Source organism: Hermetia illucens, chromosome 6, assembly GCF_905115235.1.
Source record: "Hermetia illucens chromosome 6, iHerIll2.2.curated.20191125, whole genome shotgun sequence".
Taxonomy (NCBI): Eukaryota; Metazoa; Arthropoda; class Insecta; order Diptera; family Stratiomyidae; genus Hermetia; species Hermetia illucens.
In genome coordinates this window covers 82705081-82720229 of record NC_051854.1, presented here as the reverse complement: position 1 = coordinate 82720229, position 15149 = coordinate 82705081, and the positions used below count along the sequence as shown (strand labels likewise).

The 15149-nt window shown below is 43.5% G+C and overlaps 1 protein-coding gene and 1 non-coding gene across 2 annotated transcripts; both read right to left on the bottom strand.

The window, feature by feature from the left end:
- Positions 1-494: 494 nt before the first annotated feature.
- Positions 495-14942, bottom strand: LOC119659893. The gene is made up of 8 exons (XM_038068216.1): positions 14780-14942; positions 14612-14718; positions 14475-14555; positions 9835-9970; positions 9599-9774; positions 9419-9541; positions 800-919; positions 495-696 (listed from the first exon to the last, which is right to left on the bottom strand). Exons 1-8 carry the CDS (start codon positions 14904-14906, stop codon positions 598-600), a joined length of 969 nt encoding a protein of 322 aa, XP_037924144.1. The 5' UTR covers positions 14907-14942; the 3' UTR covers positions 495-597.
- Trnat-agu lies at positions 5437-5510 on the bottom strand. The gene has a single exon. It is a non-coding gene; the product is annotated as a tRNA-Thr (tRNA).
- Positions 14943-15149: the final 207 nt, after the last annotated feature.

Sequence of the window (15149 nt, the reverse complement as noted above, 5' to 3'; positions counted from 1 at the left end):
CCCAAAGTATCCAGACCTTGTTGCATTCCCAGTGACTTGATCGCTGCTTGGCTATCGGTAAGAACAGCTATATTCTGCCCCTTATAATTCCTTTGCAGATTAAAGGAGGCACATTTGTCTATGGCGTATATTTTCGCCTGGAATATGCTAGTGTACCTGCCCATTGATTCAAAGTACATTTTTCCCCCACCCGCTCCCTCTGCTGTGAGGGATCCGTCAGTGTACCAAGTAATCAGTTGCTGGTTTAAGCCGTATGTCGCAGCCGCGGAAAGGACTAATCTTTGTTGGGTCACATGAGGGACGATAAACATTACTTCACAATGAACCAAAAAAGGAATGGGAATAGGAAGTATCGCTGGGGCCGTTATCAAAATTACAAATACTATTTCAGGCAGTAAAGCCCATCAATTGTGGTACTTATCAGTACTTCAGTAGCTTCAAGTTTTGTCCAATTTAGATAAAAACTGATTTAATTTGATAATTTTATTGGAATATAAACATTAGTAACAATTAGAAAAAATAAAATAAAAGCGTCATTTAGGGCAATACTTTGCAATATATAACATGACATAAAAACACGGTTTATGTCTTAATATATTAATTGTTATTTGGTCCTGATGAACGCTTCGTTATCAAAACCATCAGCGAAAAAGTGCAACATGAAATGCACAGATAAATTGCCAAAGCTGCTATTATCTGCAATCAAATTGGAAGAAAACAACAAATTAAATCGATATTCTTCTTAATACCAACTTGCAATACGTTGATAACAATATCATATATTGTATGAAAACCTCACCATCAGAAATCCTTGAAGGATACCGGTCCAAGGAGACTTTGCATCCACATCTATCACGTCGTTGGTTTTCATATTTCCCTCATATTTTTCCAAAGGCATGTGGGTTATGTTAGCAAATGACTGAAATAAATAATAATCTTTAAGGGATGATTCATTTGAGATGTTTTCGCAGTAAAATTACGAATATCCCACACGTCCTCATTCGCAGAAGATCTTACACAGAAGAGAAGGACAAATGGTTCCGAAAATATGTCTCTCATGCATGCATGAGCGTTCACAGTTCCCACCTTTCTCACAAATTTGGTGTCAATCAGTGTAACTGTCTCCGAGAAAAATGCGTGTGACGGACAGACAGACAGATCTGTGAGAAGTGGCCAGATCTCCAATCAGGCGCGATTGGGGCATATCTATTGATGTGTAAATATGTGTTCATGCACTTTTCTTTTCTGACTGTGCATGGGCTAATGTTTGCTCATCTCTGGTGCGCGGACCAAAATGAATATGGGAAGGATACCCAGAATATAAAACCACTATGGAAGACGTGAGAAGGAGAAAACTTTCGGTGCAAGGGCTCGGAACCCCAGTACCGGCGGCTTTTGGGAGTGAGCAAGCGGGCTCCCGGTCGTCGATATCCCTCGACCGCAGTGCCTCGGTGGTAGATAACTTGGCCACCGTGGCATCTAATGCTACAAGTGTTTTAAATTTGGAAAAAGAAGTATTCAAGCGAAGTACCACTCTACCAAGGACACCAGTAACAAAACCGAAGAAGGATGAATTGAAAGTAAATCGCTTGACAACAAAAACAGCAACAACATCGACCGCACCTTTTTAAGAAGAGCAGCAGCAGGAGGTGCTCCAGGACCAGGAAAAGGACCCATTCAGAAGAAGTTCGTCAACTTTGAGATCTCCACCAATGCCAAACATCAAAAAAGATAAAACGGAGAAAAGGTCAATGAATGCCAAATGTGAAGGACTATTTAAAAGTAGTAATCTGGTTAGGAATCATGGAGAGCAGAGCCCTGAAACAAAGGAATTATCCTTCACACAGCTTGGTGCAAAAATAGTGGAGTTGTCTGAGTTCATCAAGGACAAGCACAACGTACACCCAGCCATAAAAAATATGGTGAGAGTTATAAGAGTGCTCTACAACAAATCGCAGCAGGATGAACGAAATTCCCAGGGTAAGTCGAAATCTGTTACCCCAACAATGTCACAGGCGACCCAAGTGACACCTAATCGTATTGCAATCAACCTGCCACCAAACAAGAGAGTGCGGGAAAGAGATGTGGATTCCCTGGGAAATCAGCAGGCCCCTAAGAGGAAAAAGGGAATACAAATAGTTCGGAAAAACGGAACTAAAAGCACCGAAGAGAGAAAGCAGGTCCCCCAAGTGCGCGCTCCGACAATCGACTCGACAAAATCCAAAGGGAATGAAAACGGTGGATGGACCAAGATTGTTAAGAAAAAGGCGAAGAAAAAGGCAAAAGTGCGAATTCCCCCAGAAGCGATTGTAATCTCCAGCAATGGAAGTTTGTCCTACGCGGAGATACTGAAAAAGGTCAAAGCTGACCCCGACCTAAAAGATCTAGGTGGAAATGTCAGCAAGATTCGAAGGACCCCAAAGGGTGACCTCATGTTTGAGCTAAAAAAAGCCAGCTTGAGGAAAATTGATGGCTTCCGAACTCAAGTTAAGAACTCACTTGGGGAAAATGTCACAGTACGGACTCAAAAACATGAGGTCTATATACAGTGCAAGGATCTCGATGAAGGAGAAATTTGCACTGCCCTGATGAAACAGTTCAAGTTGGAGGAACTTGCCGAAGAGTCCATTGTGAGTTTGCGGAAAGCCTATGGCAATACTAAAACTGCCACATTGCGATTGCCAGTGGACGCAGCGCAGAAGTTATTGGTGGCCGGGAAGGTTCGAATCGGATGGGTTGTTTGCCGTCTGCTGAGAGAGCAGATTTCTTTAAAGAGGTGCTTCAAGTGTCTCGCGTTTGGCCATTTCGCGAAGGCATGCACCAACGGCATTGATCGGTCCGATCGATGCAGAAGGTGTGGGGAGAAGGGCATTACTACCAAAGCGTGCAATAGGGACCCCAAATGCTTATTGTGCGAAGAAAGTGAGGGACGGGATTACCGACATATTGTCGGAAGTGCTAAATGGCCGGAATTTAGGAAGGCGCTGACTTCAATGAAAAAATGAGGTTTATTCAAATAAACCTCAATAATTGTAGGGTCGCTCAAGATTTGCTCGAGCAGACCATCTATGAATTCGAGGTGGAAATTGTCATTTTTAGCGAACCCTATAGAAAGTTTCACGGTGGCGTGTGGGTTACAGATTCGACTGGTGGAGCGGCAATATGGGCATGCGGTCGACAAGTCATAAAATGTACTGGGAATCAGACATACAACGGCATTGTGTGGGCAAAAATAAACGGGGTATATGTATACAATTGTTACGCTCCACCAAGCCTGACAGTGCCCGAATTCAAGGAAATGCTTGACAGTCTTGTTTTCGACGCAAGGGATCGTAGTCCGAGGGTGATTGCTGATGACTTCAATGCTTGGGCCCGTGAGTGGAGTAGCAGAGAGACAAATGCAAGGGGCCGCAGTCTATTAGATGCTTTCACACAGTTGGATATCATCGCCAAAGCGTGTTACGCGTCCATGCCGAGGAGGTGCTCATTCCCCAGTAGAAGGCCAAACTACTGGTGGAATGTTCAGCTGGCCAACCTTCGATCAGCCTGTCACCGAGCCAGAAGAGCGGCTCAAAGAGCGGTAGGCAGAATCGATCAAGGGCAAAAACAGCGCGCGTATAAGGAAGCCCGTAAAACCCTCAAGCTCGCCATCCAACGAAGCAAGAGGAAATGCTTTAAGGAGCTCTGTTCAGAAGCGGACGTAAACCCATGGGGGAGCGCCGTGATGGGGCGATTCAGAGTCCGATCATCTCCGCAGATCACTCTTGTTAAAAATTATTCAGGGGTTATTCCCTCAGCAAGAGGAGAGCATAGACAGCTTCCAGCGACCTCTGAACGACACGGCAATACCGCCAGTCACCACTGACGAACTGCTGGAGATCTGCGCTAGGATAGGAGATAACAAAGCTCCGGATCTGAATTGCGTGCCGAATAAGGCCCTTAAACTTGCCGTGAAATCCAGACCGGACATGTTCGCTGAGTTGTTCGAAGCGTACATGTCCGAGGGGATATTTCCTGCATCATGGAAACGACAGAAGTTGGTGCTACTGCCTAAGGCTGGCAAACCTCCAGATGAGCCAACCTCCTACAGACCTATTTGCCTTTTGGACACTGTGGGCAAAATGCTAGAGCGAGTAATCTATAATAGATTACTCTCGGTCGTTGAGAGCCAGGGAAGTCTCTCAGATCGGCAGATGGGTTCCGTAAAGCCAGATCAACCATTGATGCCATCAAAATGGTTTCTGGCTTGGCCGAAGATGCAATCCACGGAAAGGGCAGTACTAGCAAATATTGCATAGTAGTGACCCTGGATGTGAGAAATGCATTCAATTCGGCCAATTGGAACCTAATACGGGAATCTCTGGCGAAGATTGGTATTCCCGCTTATCTTGCAGCTATTGTCAACAGCTTTTTACAAGAACGGAGACTTTGGTATGACACCGATGACGGACCCCAGGAGTACGTTGTCTCCGCGGGTGTACCACAGGGCTCCGTACTAGGCCCACTACTATAGAACATCATGTACAACGGTGTACTTAATCTTCCCCTTCCGGAGGAAGCCACGGTGGTAGGCTATGCCGACGATCTAGCGCTGGTTGTGATCGCAAAGCACCTCGAACATGCTGATTTATACTCATGCGAAGCGATCAGTGCTGTTAAGAGTTGGCTAGAGAGTTCTGGTCTGACATTTGCGGAGGAAAACACGGAAGCGTTCCTCATCACCAAGCGCCGTAAAAGAAATTTGCCTGTATTCAAATTGGAAATCATATCATCACTTCTAAGCCACTTCTACCTTGGGAGTGATGATAGACGGGAAGCTTAGCTATAGGCCACACGTGCAGTATCTTTATGACAAAGCATCCACTGCGGGTGTGGCCCTGGCAAGGATGATGCCGAACGTGGGAGAGCCACGGCATGCTTCCAGGTTGCTTATAGTTAGGGTAGTGAGTTCGATCCTGCTCTCTCTCTCAGTTTGAGGAAAGGCATCGCAGGTGACATTTAACGCTAACAAACTGAGTTCAGTCTACAGAACAACAGCCCTAAGGGTGTGCTCAGCATTTAGATGCAGATGATGCAGCATTTGTCATCTCTGGAATGATGCCCATTGACATCTTGGCAGATAATACGACGAATATATATAATGCGAAGTCTATCTCTCCTTTATCGCAGACGAAGAATGCCGAAAGGGATAGATCGCTAAATAGTGGTTTTAGTGGGTAAGAATCCCACACGCTGGCGTGTCCAGGCCAGTGTCTTTTGAAGATTTCCATCTCCTCACAAAAAAAATGACAGACAGTAAACCGGTTGTAGTAAGGTTTTGTGTTTACACAAAATTTTGTGTTTACACAAAACCTTAAAAAAACAATGTTGCCATCGCCAACAACTAATGCGAATGGGTCACTGCGTAAGTAACAAAAAAATTGCAACCACGGTGCTAGGCCCCGGCGAGATTCGAACTCACGATCTCCTGTTTACTAGACAGGCGCTTTAACCAACTAAGCCACGGCGCCATGTCAGTTTTCCCTCCTATGCAAATATATATTCTGAAAGCCTGAGCTATCTATTATTTTATATAAATATAATCTAAATTTTTATCCTTACTCATATTTCTTTTAGATATCACGCAAACAAATACAAACAATATATTCAGTTATATGGTTCTCTCGGCAGTCACAAAAGCTCATATGAAAATAACACAGTACGCTTGAACTAAATCCACAACATATCAGTCATCCAGCACCATCTTATGGTGGACACTTGCAACTGTATTTTCATGGTTTTAATTAATTTAATATTCGTCAATTCAGATTTCAGATTTATTTATCGAGCAAAGAGAGGAAATACATGTGCCGTACAAAAAGAATAATAACTTAAAATCGCAAGCGTGACTAATTAAGTATGTAGCGCTAACCTACGAAAATATCCAGCCTAGCGGGTTACATGTTATAAAGTGAAAAGGTGGTGCATGTCAATGCTCATTTGACACATAACACAAAATAGTACTCCATACTGGGAAACCGGGAAAAGGGAGTTTTTAGGCACCGATGGACAGGATTGTTCGACAGGTTTGAAGTAAAGCGTAGTGAGAAGGGGCTACCTTTTACTCGATTTAGACCTGTGCAAGAACAGTAACCCAAGGCGGGAGGGCTGAAGATGACTGTGGGATTGCGCGGCATGTATTGAGGAGCCTAATTGGTAGAAGGAGGGACCTTAATTTAGGGAAGAAGTTAATGCTTGCAGATATCACATATTGTACAGGCTAATTAATGTCAATTGTCTTAATCTAGACTAAATAAAGAAAAGTAATGAAAGGTGATCTACACCTGCACGGGGATTGACTGCCGAAACATTGGACTTACGCGGTTAGCCTCTGTGAAAGTCCGGGGAGGAGCTTTGTTGAAAGGAGGGGATGAAGGAGTAAGGGAAGGCGTGGTGGTTAAGAGAAGAATTATTGTCCGAGAGGAGAGCCAGCCTTGACACGTACTACCTCTGGTCACGTAACAATGCATTGCATTTAGCGAGATTTTTTATCAGCGGGTTAGGGTGGGACAGCCACTTTATCAGTCTGACGAGCGACAACTTAATCATGTGCGGAATTATGGGGCAAGTCCGGGAAAGGTCGTACAGGAGAGAGTTTTGGTAAAATTTTAGGTTTGGCCTTCTGCATTTGGCCGTGCATTTCCTGAGTATCGTCCTTTCAAAGCGTTGGATGGCTTCTGCTACGTTCGGTGACATGGTAGCCCATGCTGGGGAACCGTAGGTCAGGATTCAACGAATAAAAGATTTGTATAAAAGGGTTTTGGTGGCAGGGAACAGGGCCCGGGATGAGAGGAGTTTTTTTAAGGCAGCTAAGGCCTTAGGGACATTGGCAATAGCAGATCTGACGTGAGGATTGGATTTAAGTTTGTTGAGGGATATAATGTTTGGTTTATTTAATGTTTGGTTTCGGCTTGAGAATGTGATTGGGGTTTCTGAAGCAAATAACCTCGGAATTAACGGTAAGGGCCCACCGGTTGAAATAAGCGACGACCCTATTGGTAAGGAGATTGAGAGAGAGGGAGTCTAGTGAGAGCCTGTGACCACTCGCATATAGGATGGTGTCATCAGTGAAGAGGATCCCTCCTGACGCGGAAGGACCATTGTCGTTGGCGGAAAATGGCGGGTGATGAGCTGCCTGAGTTACCGTTGTCGTGAGGAATAAGTTTACGGGAGGGAGGGGAATATCGTGGGGGACTCCTGAGTTTACCGGGAAGTCGATAGAGCGAGGTCCATCGGAGCGCACGTGGTAAGTTCTGTTGGAGATGAAGTCTTCGAGGATTCTGAATAAGGGGAGGGGGCAATTGGACTGAATTAGTTTGTAGAGCAATCCCTCTTTCCAAACTTAATCAAATGCCTTTTCGAGATCTAAGGTGCAGGCTACGGTGCAATGCCTGTTTCCAGTTGATTGAGGATATGGTCTTGCAGGTACGGGATTGCTTGCTTGGTGGATCTGAGGTTTTCGAAGGGGAATTTATTAAGTGGAATGATATGGAATTAGTGCTCATTGAGGTGACCTAGTAGGGTACGTTCGAAGATTTTCCCAATATTGGAAAGAAGAAAGATAGGCCTTCTTAGAGATAGGTACTAGGAGGGCTGATTTCCTTGATACCGGGAAGTGTCCGTTGTGTAGGCAGTTGTTGAAGAAGATGGCAAGACGTTCGCTGATGATAGGTGCACACTTCCACAGGACAAATTTAGAGCTAAGGTCGGAGCCCCATGATATCAGTCGTGCAGCTGAGGGAAAAGGGGCAAAGGTAAGACGCTTCCAAGCTCAACCTTTTATCGCTGACAGTAGTGGCGACCACCGAGTTCCAGATGAAGTCCGCGGGAGATTTGACTCTGCATAAGTGGCTGAAGTAAGCAACGCAGACGGATATTTTTTCCTCAGGGGAGTGAAACTGGAAGTTACCTATTTTTATCGGGTAGTAGTTGACGTTGAGAGAAAATTTTTACCTTCCAGCAAATCAATTAATTATTGAGAAAACTGGTGGGCCAGGTTTGAAGGATTTGAGGATGCATTCAACTCGGACCGAATAATTCCATTGATTTTGCTGGACCGGTCTTTAGTTATCTCGAAGAGGAGATGGTAGTCAGCGGCGCATCTGTTTCTTAGACGATGAAATAATCGTCTCCCTTCTATCGCGGACTAAGAGAAGGATAGAGGGGGAAAGGCACCCGTATTTGTAGTAATCAGACTCTTTAACTGGAGCGTGTTTATCGATTTTAGTTTCGAAGGCAGAGTTGAGTTTCCATATGTAAATGTCTAACTCATCATCATCATCAACGGCGCAACAACCGGTATCCGGTCTAGGCCTGCCTTAATAAGGAACTCCAGACATGTCGAAATGGAGTCAAATTTTTTAATCGTTTAGAAACGTAGTTATTACTACAGAAATCGGAGACAAAAGAACAGCTGATTGCAAAAACAAAGACAAAATTGGTCTACCCAACTTGTTGTTATGCCCAAAGCTAAGTCACCAGACTCCTAGCTTTAAAGCAGCTCAGGCTAACACTTCTTTTGAACGGTAGTGCAACGGGAAATTCTAAATTCAAGCAAAATTAATTGAATTCAACAAAAAAATATCTGGAAATCGTTCAACAAAAAGCTGAGGCAGAAAAATTCCTCGCTCCTGAAGAAACACTGTGAGGTTTAACTACAAATTATAGGTTTACTACTAATTCAAATTAGCTTAAACCTGATCAAGCAAAATAAAGTGGATTTGGAAAGGAATACAAAAGTTACAAAGAAAACTGCAAATGGTGGAATAAATTTTTGAATTATAAGAGATTAAAATGTATGATACTTAATATAATAATCTATGAACCATAAACTTATTATGAAAATATGAATTCGCAGTACAATTGTACAAGTAAAATGTACTATAGCAATGCACAATGAGTCGTGCACTTGCAAATTATGACGCCGACCCAATAGTTTATAAATTAGACATAAGAATTTAGCCAGGTAAGAAATTAGCCACGCAAGCATTTCAAATTTTATATAAGGCTGAGAATTTGCAAATAAAAATCATTCTTCATTCTACTGAACCACAGCAGTTTCCTTGTCGCTCAAAAGGAGAATAGCTTTTCAGGTTCTCCAGGATGGAATCAAGAAAGATAGCTTCTCCACTGGCCAGGCCAGTCCTATAGCACCACGCTGCACTGGAAGCCGAGTCAAAGCTATTTAGCTGCTCGTATCTGATCCAGTGTTTACCATGCCATATGACCAGAGCTATAGCGCTCCATGCTAGAATAGAATCCCGTAATAGCGTAATTTATCCGGAAGTCTCGCTTACGCTCCTCAAGAACGCATCTTCCATGTTAAACTGGGTATGAAATCTATTTCAAAGGATCTCAATATCAAATACAACGAAATTACCTCCGTATCGTGCTTAGGTTCCCACATATTCCCATCATATCCTCCTTTTTGCATTTTGTCGATATGCTCCTGGCAAACAATTCGCTTAACATCCACACATTCATTAACTGTATAGTCATAGATCTAAGATGCCAATTGTTTATAAATACCAACTACTATTCCGTAGAAACCAATACATACTGCATCTCCAGTATCTACCGCACTACAATCCGGGACAGGTTCACAAAAGTTCGTTTTTGTATTGAAGAAATTCCTTTGTCCAAAATACTTTTCTTCACAATCGGCTGGAGTGCAATTTCGTAAAGGGTCTAGATCGGGACCTGAGCACTGCGTGTAATTTACGCTATTTATGTAGGCTAGAATGGATATCGATGATTCTGTTCAAGAAGATGTAGAGTAAAGTTGAGGTATATCACCTTTAACATGTTCGGTGACCATTTGTTTATTGATGGTGGTGTCGAAATGAATCGTGTGGCTTATTTTAATCCTTCCCCCAGTTTTGTTTTGCGAGGTGATAAATATATCGCAGGAACCGACTCTATTATGCAAAGTCTATAAGAGAAACAAAAAAAATATCCATTTTTTAATTGATATTGGATACCTTATAATTTTTAAAAGCATGGCCAACATCCTAATTTTTAACGTTTGATTCAGCCAGATATCTATCCACTTGATATCTAGGAATACTACATTATACCAGAAGTATTCAACAGAAGAAGTCCTGGATTAGTTGATTACGTAGTCCATGTCCTTCTCTAAAATTTAACTTCCTTCATTATCTAGAGTAATTACGCGATGTTTCTAGCGATTAATTATTTGAAATAATAAAACTTGTTTTTCCTATTCGCTAGTGTTGACTTTCTTTTTTGCAAAAACCCATATTTCGGGAACCACTTGCTCCCTTCATCATCATAATGTTCCCTTCAATTGCAATTGTTATAAATTAATACAGGCAAGTAGACGTAAGTCTCCGCCTTCAACCACCTCCAGCTACCACACTCTATCTTTTTTGAGCACGTTGCCGATCCACGCATTCGTGCACTGCTCCAAAAATATCGCAACATTACTACCGAATGTAATCTCTCTCAGCTAGTTAAGCATAATGTCCAACACCACATTCCCCAATCTTCTCGAAGGTTGAATTCTCTACCACCCCAGAAGCTCGCTGTTGCACGGGAAAGGTTTGAAACCCTACTTAAGGATATATGCAGATCTTCAAACAGCATTTGGTCATCTCCACTTCATTTGGTCCCCAAAACCAATGGCGGATGGCGACCTTAAAGAGATTATAGATGCCTGAATGCTCAGATAATTCCCATTCCACTCATTCAAGACTGTGCATTATTTGGTAAACTGTCCTGTTTTCTCAACCTTTGATTTCGCTAAAGCCTAATATCAAATCCCTGTACTGCCGAAAATATTCCATAGACAGGAATTTACACACCTTTTGGACTCTTCACACGGAAGACTTTTGGCCTGTGCAATACGGTGAAAACCTTCCAGAGATTCATCCATTCTGTACAATGAAACTTGGACTTCTGTTTTGCTTACTTAGCTGAAGCCCTGGTCACATCTTCCACTGAGTCCGAGCATTTGGCCCATATCAAGGGCATTTTTCAACACCTGCTTGAAAATGCCTTAATTCTCAACGTTGACAAATGCAAATTTCTCCAGCAGCAGATTTTCAAATCATTCCAGCCACCCAGCAAAGTATAAGTGATCGCGAACTTTTCGCTGGCAAAGGTGACCAAAGACCTTAGAAGGATTCTTGGGCACGGTAAACTTCTACGGTCATTTCTTGTCCAAAGCCACATTACTTAACGCTTTCCTGTCTGGTTATAAGACCCAAGATTAGCAGGGGGTTTTGTGTTCTCCAGAATCCATCAGAGCTTTGAAACTACCAAGCAACAGCTGGGAGACTCTACACTTTTAACATTCCCTCAACAAGACGCACCTCTGGCCGTGCTCTTCAATGCCACAGACACCGCAATAGGCCCTACTCTTCACCAAAGAGTAAATCAAATCTGGCAACAGTTGGGCCTCTTCTCATAACAGTTGTTCAACGAAATTACAGAGCCTATGATCGTGAATTACTAGCAGTGTATCTGAGCATCAAGCACTTCCGATATTGCCTTCAAGGCAGGCCGTTCACCTTGTTCAAGGACCATAAGCTTGCCCGAAAACAACGTCCCCTCGCTAACTTCGGCAACTTAGACTATCCGGCCTAACAAGGTCGCGGAGAATATCTTAGATGATACTCAATAACGTGATAACTTTATAATTACTGCACTGCGTGATATACGCATTTCTATGAAATGGACCGATAATGCCGTTGCCAGTCATCATGATAATGCTCTGTCCCACGCCTTGACCATCAATTGATGACGCTTGATATAATTGGACGAGTCCATAACCAATTTGGCTGTAATTCCATCATCTCCTGGCCACTTGGGATTTTAAGCCGATGAATTGCGCGGACTATTTCTTCCATTTTTGAGAAAGGCATAAAAAAGAAAGAAGAGTTCAATGATTCCTATTGAGAAATGTCTTTCCGTGTGTATATAAGACTTCAATCTAAAAGGTCAAGCTCTGATAGTACAGATTTAGTACGTGATTTCCGTCAATGGTCTGTGAGGGGACGAAATCGGCAAGGAATTGAACAACCGCATGCCGATAAATGGAGGCGCAATTAGGTTTTCGTGGTCCCAAAATAGTCAAAATTTCCCCCAACTCAATTTTTAGATGGAAAGTTAAATTTCGTGCCTTCGTAATTAACAATAGTCAACTTGGCAGGACCGTAGAGGGAAAACCCGAGCCCACGGTGCGAAAAAAAAGGTCCCGAGGTATGCTGGACATGGGGTCCATATTGTCCCTATTTTTCACTAAACTAAATAAATTTCTTTCAGCAAGATTGCTAAGAGTAAGGAGGCCGGTACTGTCGACGAGCGGAATGAAAAAGACTTCGCTAAATACCAGGCGATTGTTGAGGAATATAATAGCAAACGCCTGGCAGACGAGCAAAAGGCGAAGTCCATCGCTCTGGAACGCAATCGATCTCAAGACGAGGTCGAGCAAGATAAGAAGCGGAGCAGAGTGGTCAAGAGTTTAGATGCTAAGGAACATCCGATGGGCCACGAACTGCGAAACCCTTCAGCGACGTGGTCAGGAGCCCCTTATATGTGGCGCTGGCGGATGGTAATTCTGCTAGCGGCAAACTAGCGCCGGAGGTGTGAACCAGTATTAAGTTCAAGCTGTCGGGGATGGTCTTTGAGCATCTCCTGAACACCGAAGGCAAACACACGGTACTCATCCCATGCTTTGATTCCTTTCAGGTGGTCCGTGGATTCCACGTTATAGCTTGCATGGACCAGTTCTCTAGGGATTTTCTCGGTTCGTGCGTCGCTAAGACCAGCGACACCGGGGAGGGCTTAAAGTTCAAGGTCATCCCTTACGACAAAATTCCCGTGAGACCGGCTGCTCGCATTTGCCGAAGATCCGCATGGATAAGGACAAGCTCGTCCAATTCCTGCACCTTCAAAATACCAGGATTCCCATGGACGACTGGGTTGTTATCAAGGAGGAACCTCAGACAAACAGCCAACCTTTACTACTCCGTATAAACGAAGAATGCCTGGAGGCACTGAAAAAGGCCGACTATAAAGTGCGGAGTCAGGAATGCAAAGGTAAAAGTGTTCCGCTTTGCAAAACTAGACGACGGCCTAGTTCCAATCGACACCGCCAACGAGCTGTTGGATTAGATGATGATAGATAGTCCGACGAGGACTAACGAACACCCTGCCTACCTCAAACGAAAATCCATAGAAACCGCCCTCCACGAGGTAATTGGCACGGTTGAGCAGTTGCTGCAGTACAAGCAATATTCCCTAGCTGCCTTCTTGGATATAGAGGGAGCTTTTAACAACGTTAGTACCAACGCCATTAAGGAAGCCTTGACCGGTATTGGATTGGAGGGGTATCTTACGCAATGGATTATATCCATGCTAAGTACCAGGATAATCCACTCGAATCTGAGAGGCAACCACTTGACCACAGCTGTGAACGGAGGCACGCCCCAGGGTGACGCCATCTCACCGGTGCTCTGATTAATAGTAATGGACAAAATTTTACGAATATTAGACAGCGGGGTGAAGGTGGTGGCGTATGCCGACGACCTGGTGATATTAGTATCAAAGATATTTCTTTCCATTATGAGCGACATCATGGAAGGAGCGTTGCGAAAGGTGTGCCTGTGGGCTGCGGACTCAGCATAAACCCAACCAAAATGCTACTGATGCTATTCACTACCAAGAGAAGGATACCTGAATTCCATCTATAACGGCTGAATGAACCAAGATTGGTTCATTTTTCCCCTAATGTAAAGTATCTGAGTGTAATCCTGGATCCAAAACTAAATTGGAGATTGAACATAGAACTGAGGGTTAAGAGGGCCTGTATAGCCTTCCATGCCTGCAAGAGAACCCTTGCAAGGAAATGGGATCTCCGGCCCAGGATGGTTCTCTGGATGTACATCGCTGTAGTGCGTCCGATCCTAACGTACTACTCTATTGTATGGTGGTAAGCTTTGAGAAAAAAATACAATGGGATGAAGCTTAGTAGGCTTCAAAGAACCGCGTGTGCAGGTGCTACCGGGACTCTACAGTCCTGCGAGGCAGATGCTTTCAACGTACTCCTGCATCTTCTTCCCCTAGACCTCCATATTAAATACATTGCAGCGTGCAATGCCGTTAGACTACGTGAGTCCAGATGCTGGGCAGCGAAGATACTACGGCCACAGCAACATCCTAGACGAAGTACCTTGGGAAATCTGGGCATTCCCCACGGACTATGTCAGAAGTAAGTAACCAGGACAAAGTGGAAGACCGAAGGCGTGTTGCAAGGTTATGGCTCAGTATTCTCTATCGACGGATCAAAGATGGCCTGTGGAATCGGCGCACAAAGCGCTAATTGGGCTCCCCGGAGCGGCCACTGGTATCTACCTTAACAGACCAATTGAGCAAACTAAAAAAATTATTATCGAAAATAAATCTGTACATACAACTGTAGGCCACACAAGACTAACAACTTTGGTAGAACCAGGCATAACGCTTCCAAAGTTTCCACCCACCAGCTGAGCTACCTAAAAAAGCAAATTTATCAGCCAAGTTACTTTTAAACTATGTTCATTTGATTTACGTCGCAGCTTGTCGAATTGTCCGGTACTTTTATGCAGCACTTCTCACATTGTATGCGGAAATCTAAGGATTCTTTTTTCTTGTTCGGATCATTATATACTGTCATATCTAGCAAAGAACAGGAACACTTCCAGGAAAAATCATCGAGGATAATTTTAGAAGCATATACCAAAAATTAATCCAATATCCTTTGGTCTCAAATGTCTCATTTCAACCTTCTTGATCACAATCTCAGTGATGCAAACATTTATGGTTTCAAAGAGTACAAGAAATAGAAATTGCTTTACAGAAGACATTTATTAATTACTATGAATTAGAGAATGATAAGTAACTCCCGGCTCACTCTTTGGATCCTAATAATGTCAGGAAAACGAATTGGCTGGGCATGTCAACTGTGAGGTGTTGGATACAAATGGACTAACCTTCCCAAAACTTGTTGCCACGAACATTTACTCCCAGTCTTTTTAAAGCAACTATTTTTTCCAATACCGATCCGTGCCATTAACGCAGGTCCGATGCCCCTGGTTACCTATATTCAT

Excerpts from the sequence above, each read along its gene's own strand:
- LOC119659893 (XM_038068216.1), bottom strand. The coding sequence starts at position 14,906 with ATGTCTTCTGTAAAGCAATTTCTATTTCTTGTACTCTTTGAAACCATA. Across the intron at positions 14,719-14,779 it reads GGATATTGGATTAATTTTTG|ATATGACAGTATATAATGAT; the intron begins GTATATGCTTCT and ends GTTCTTTGCTAG. Across the intron at positions 14,556-14,611 it reads ACAATTCGACAAGCTGCGAC|GTAGCTCAGCTGGTGGGTGG; the intron begins GTAAATCAAATG and ends TTGCTTTTTTAG.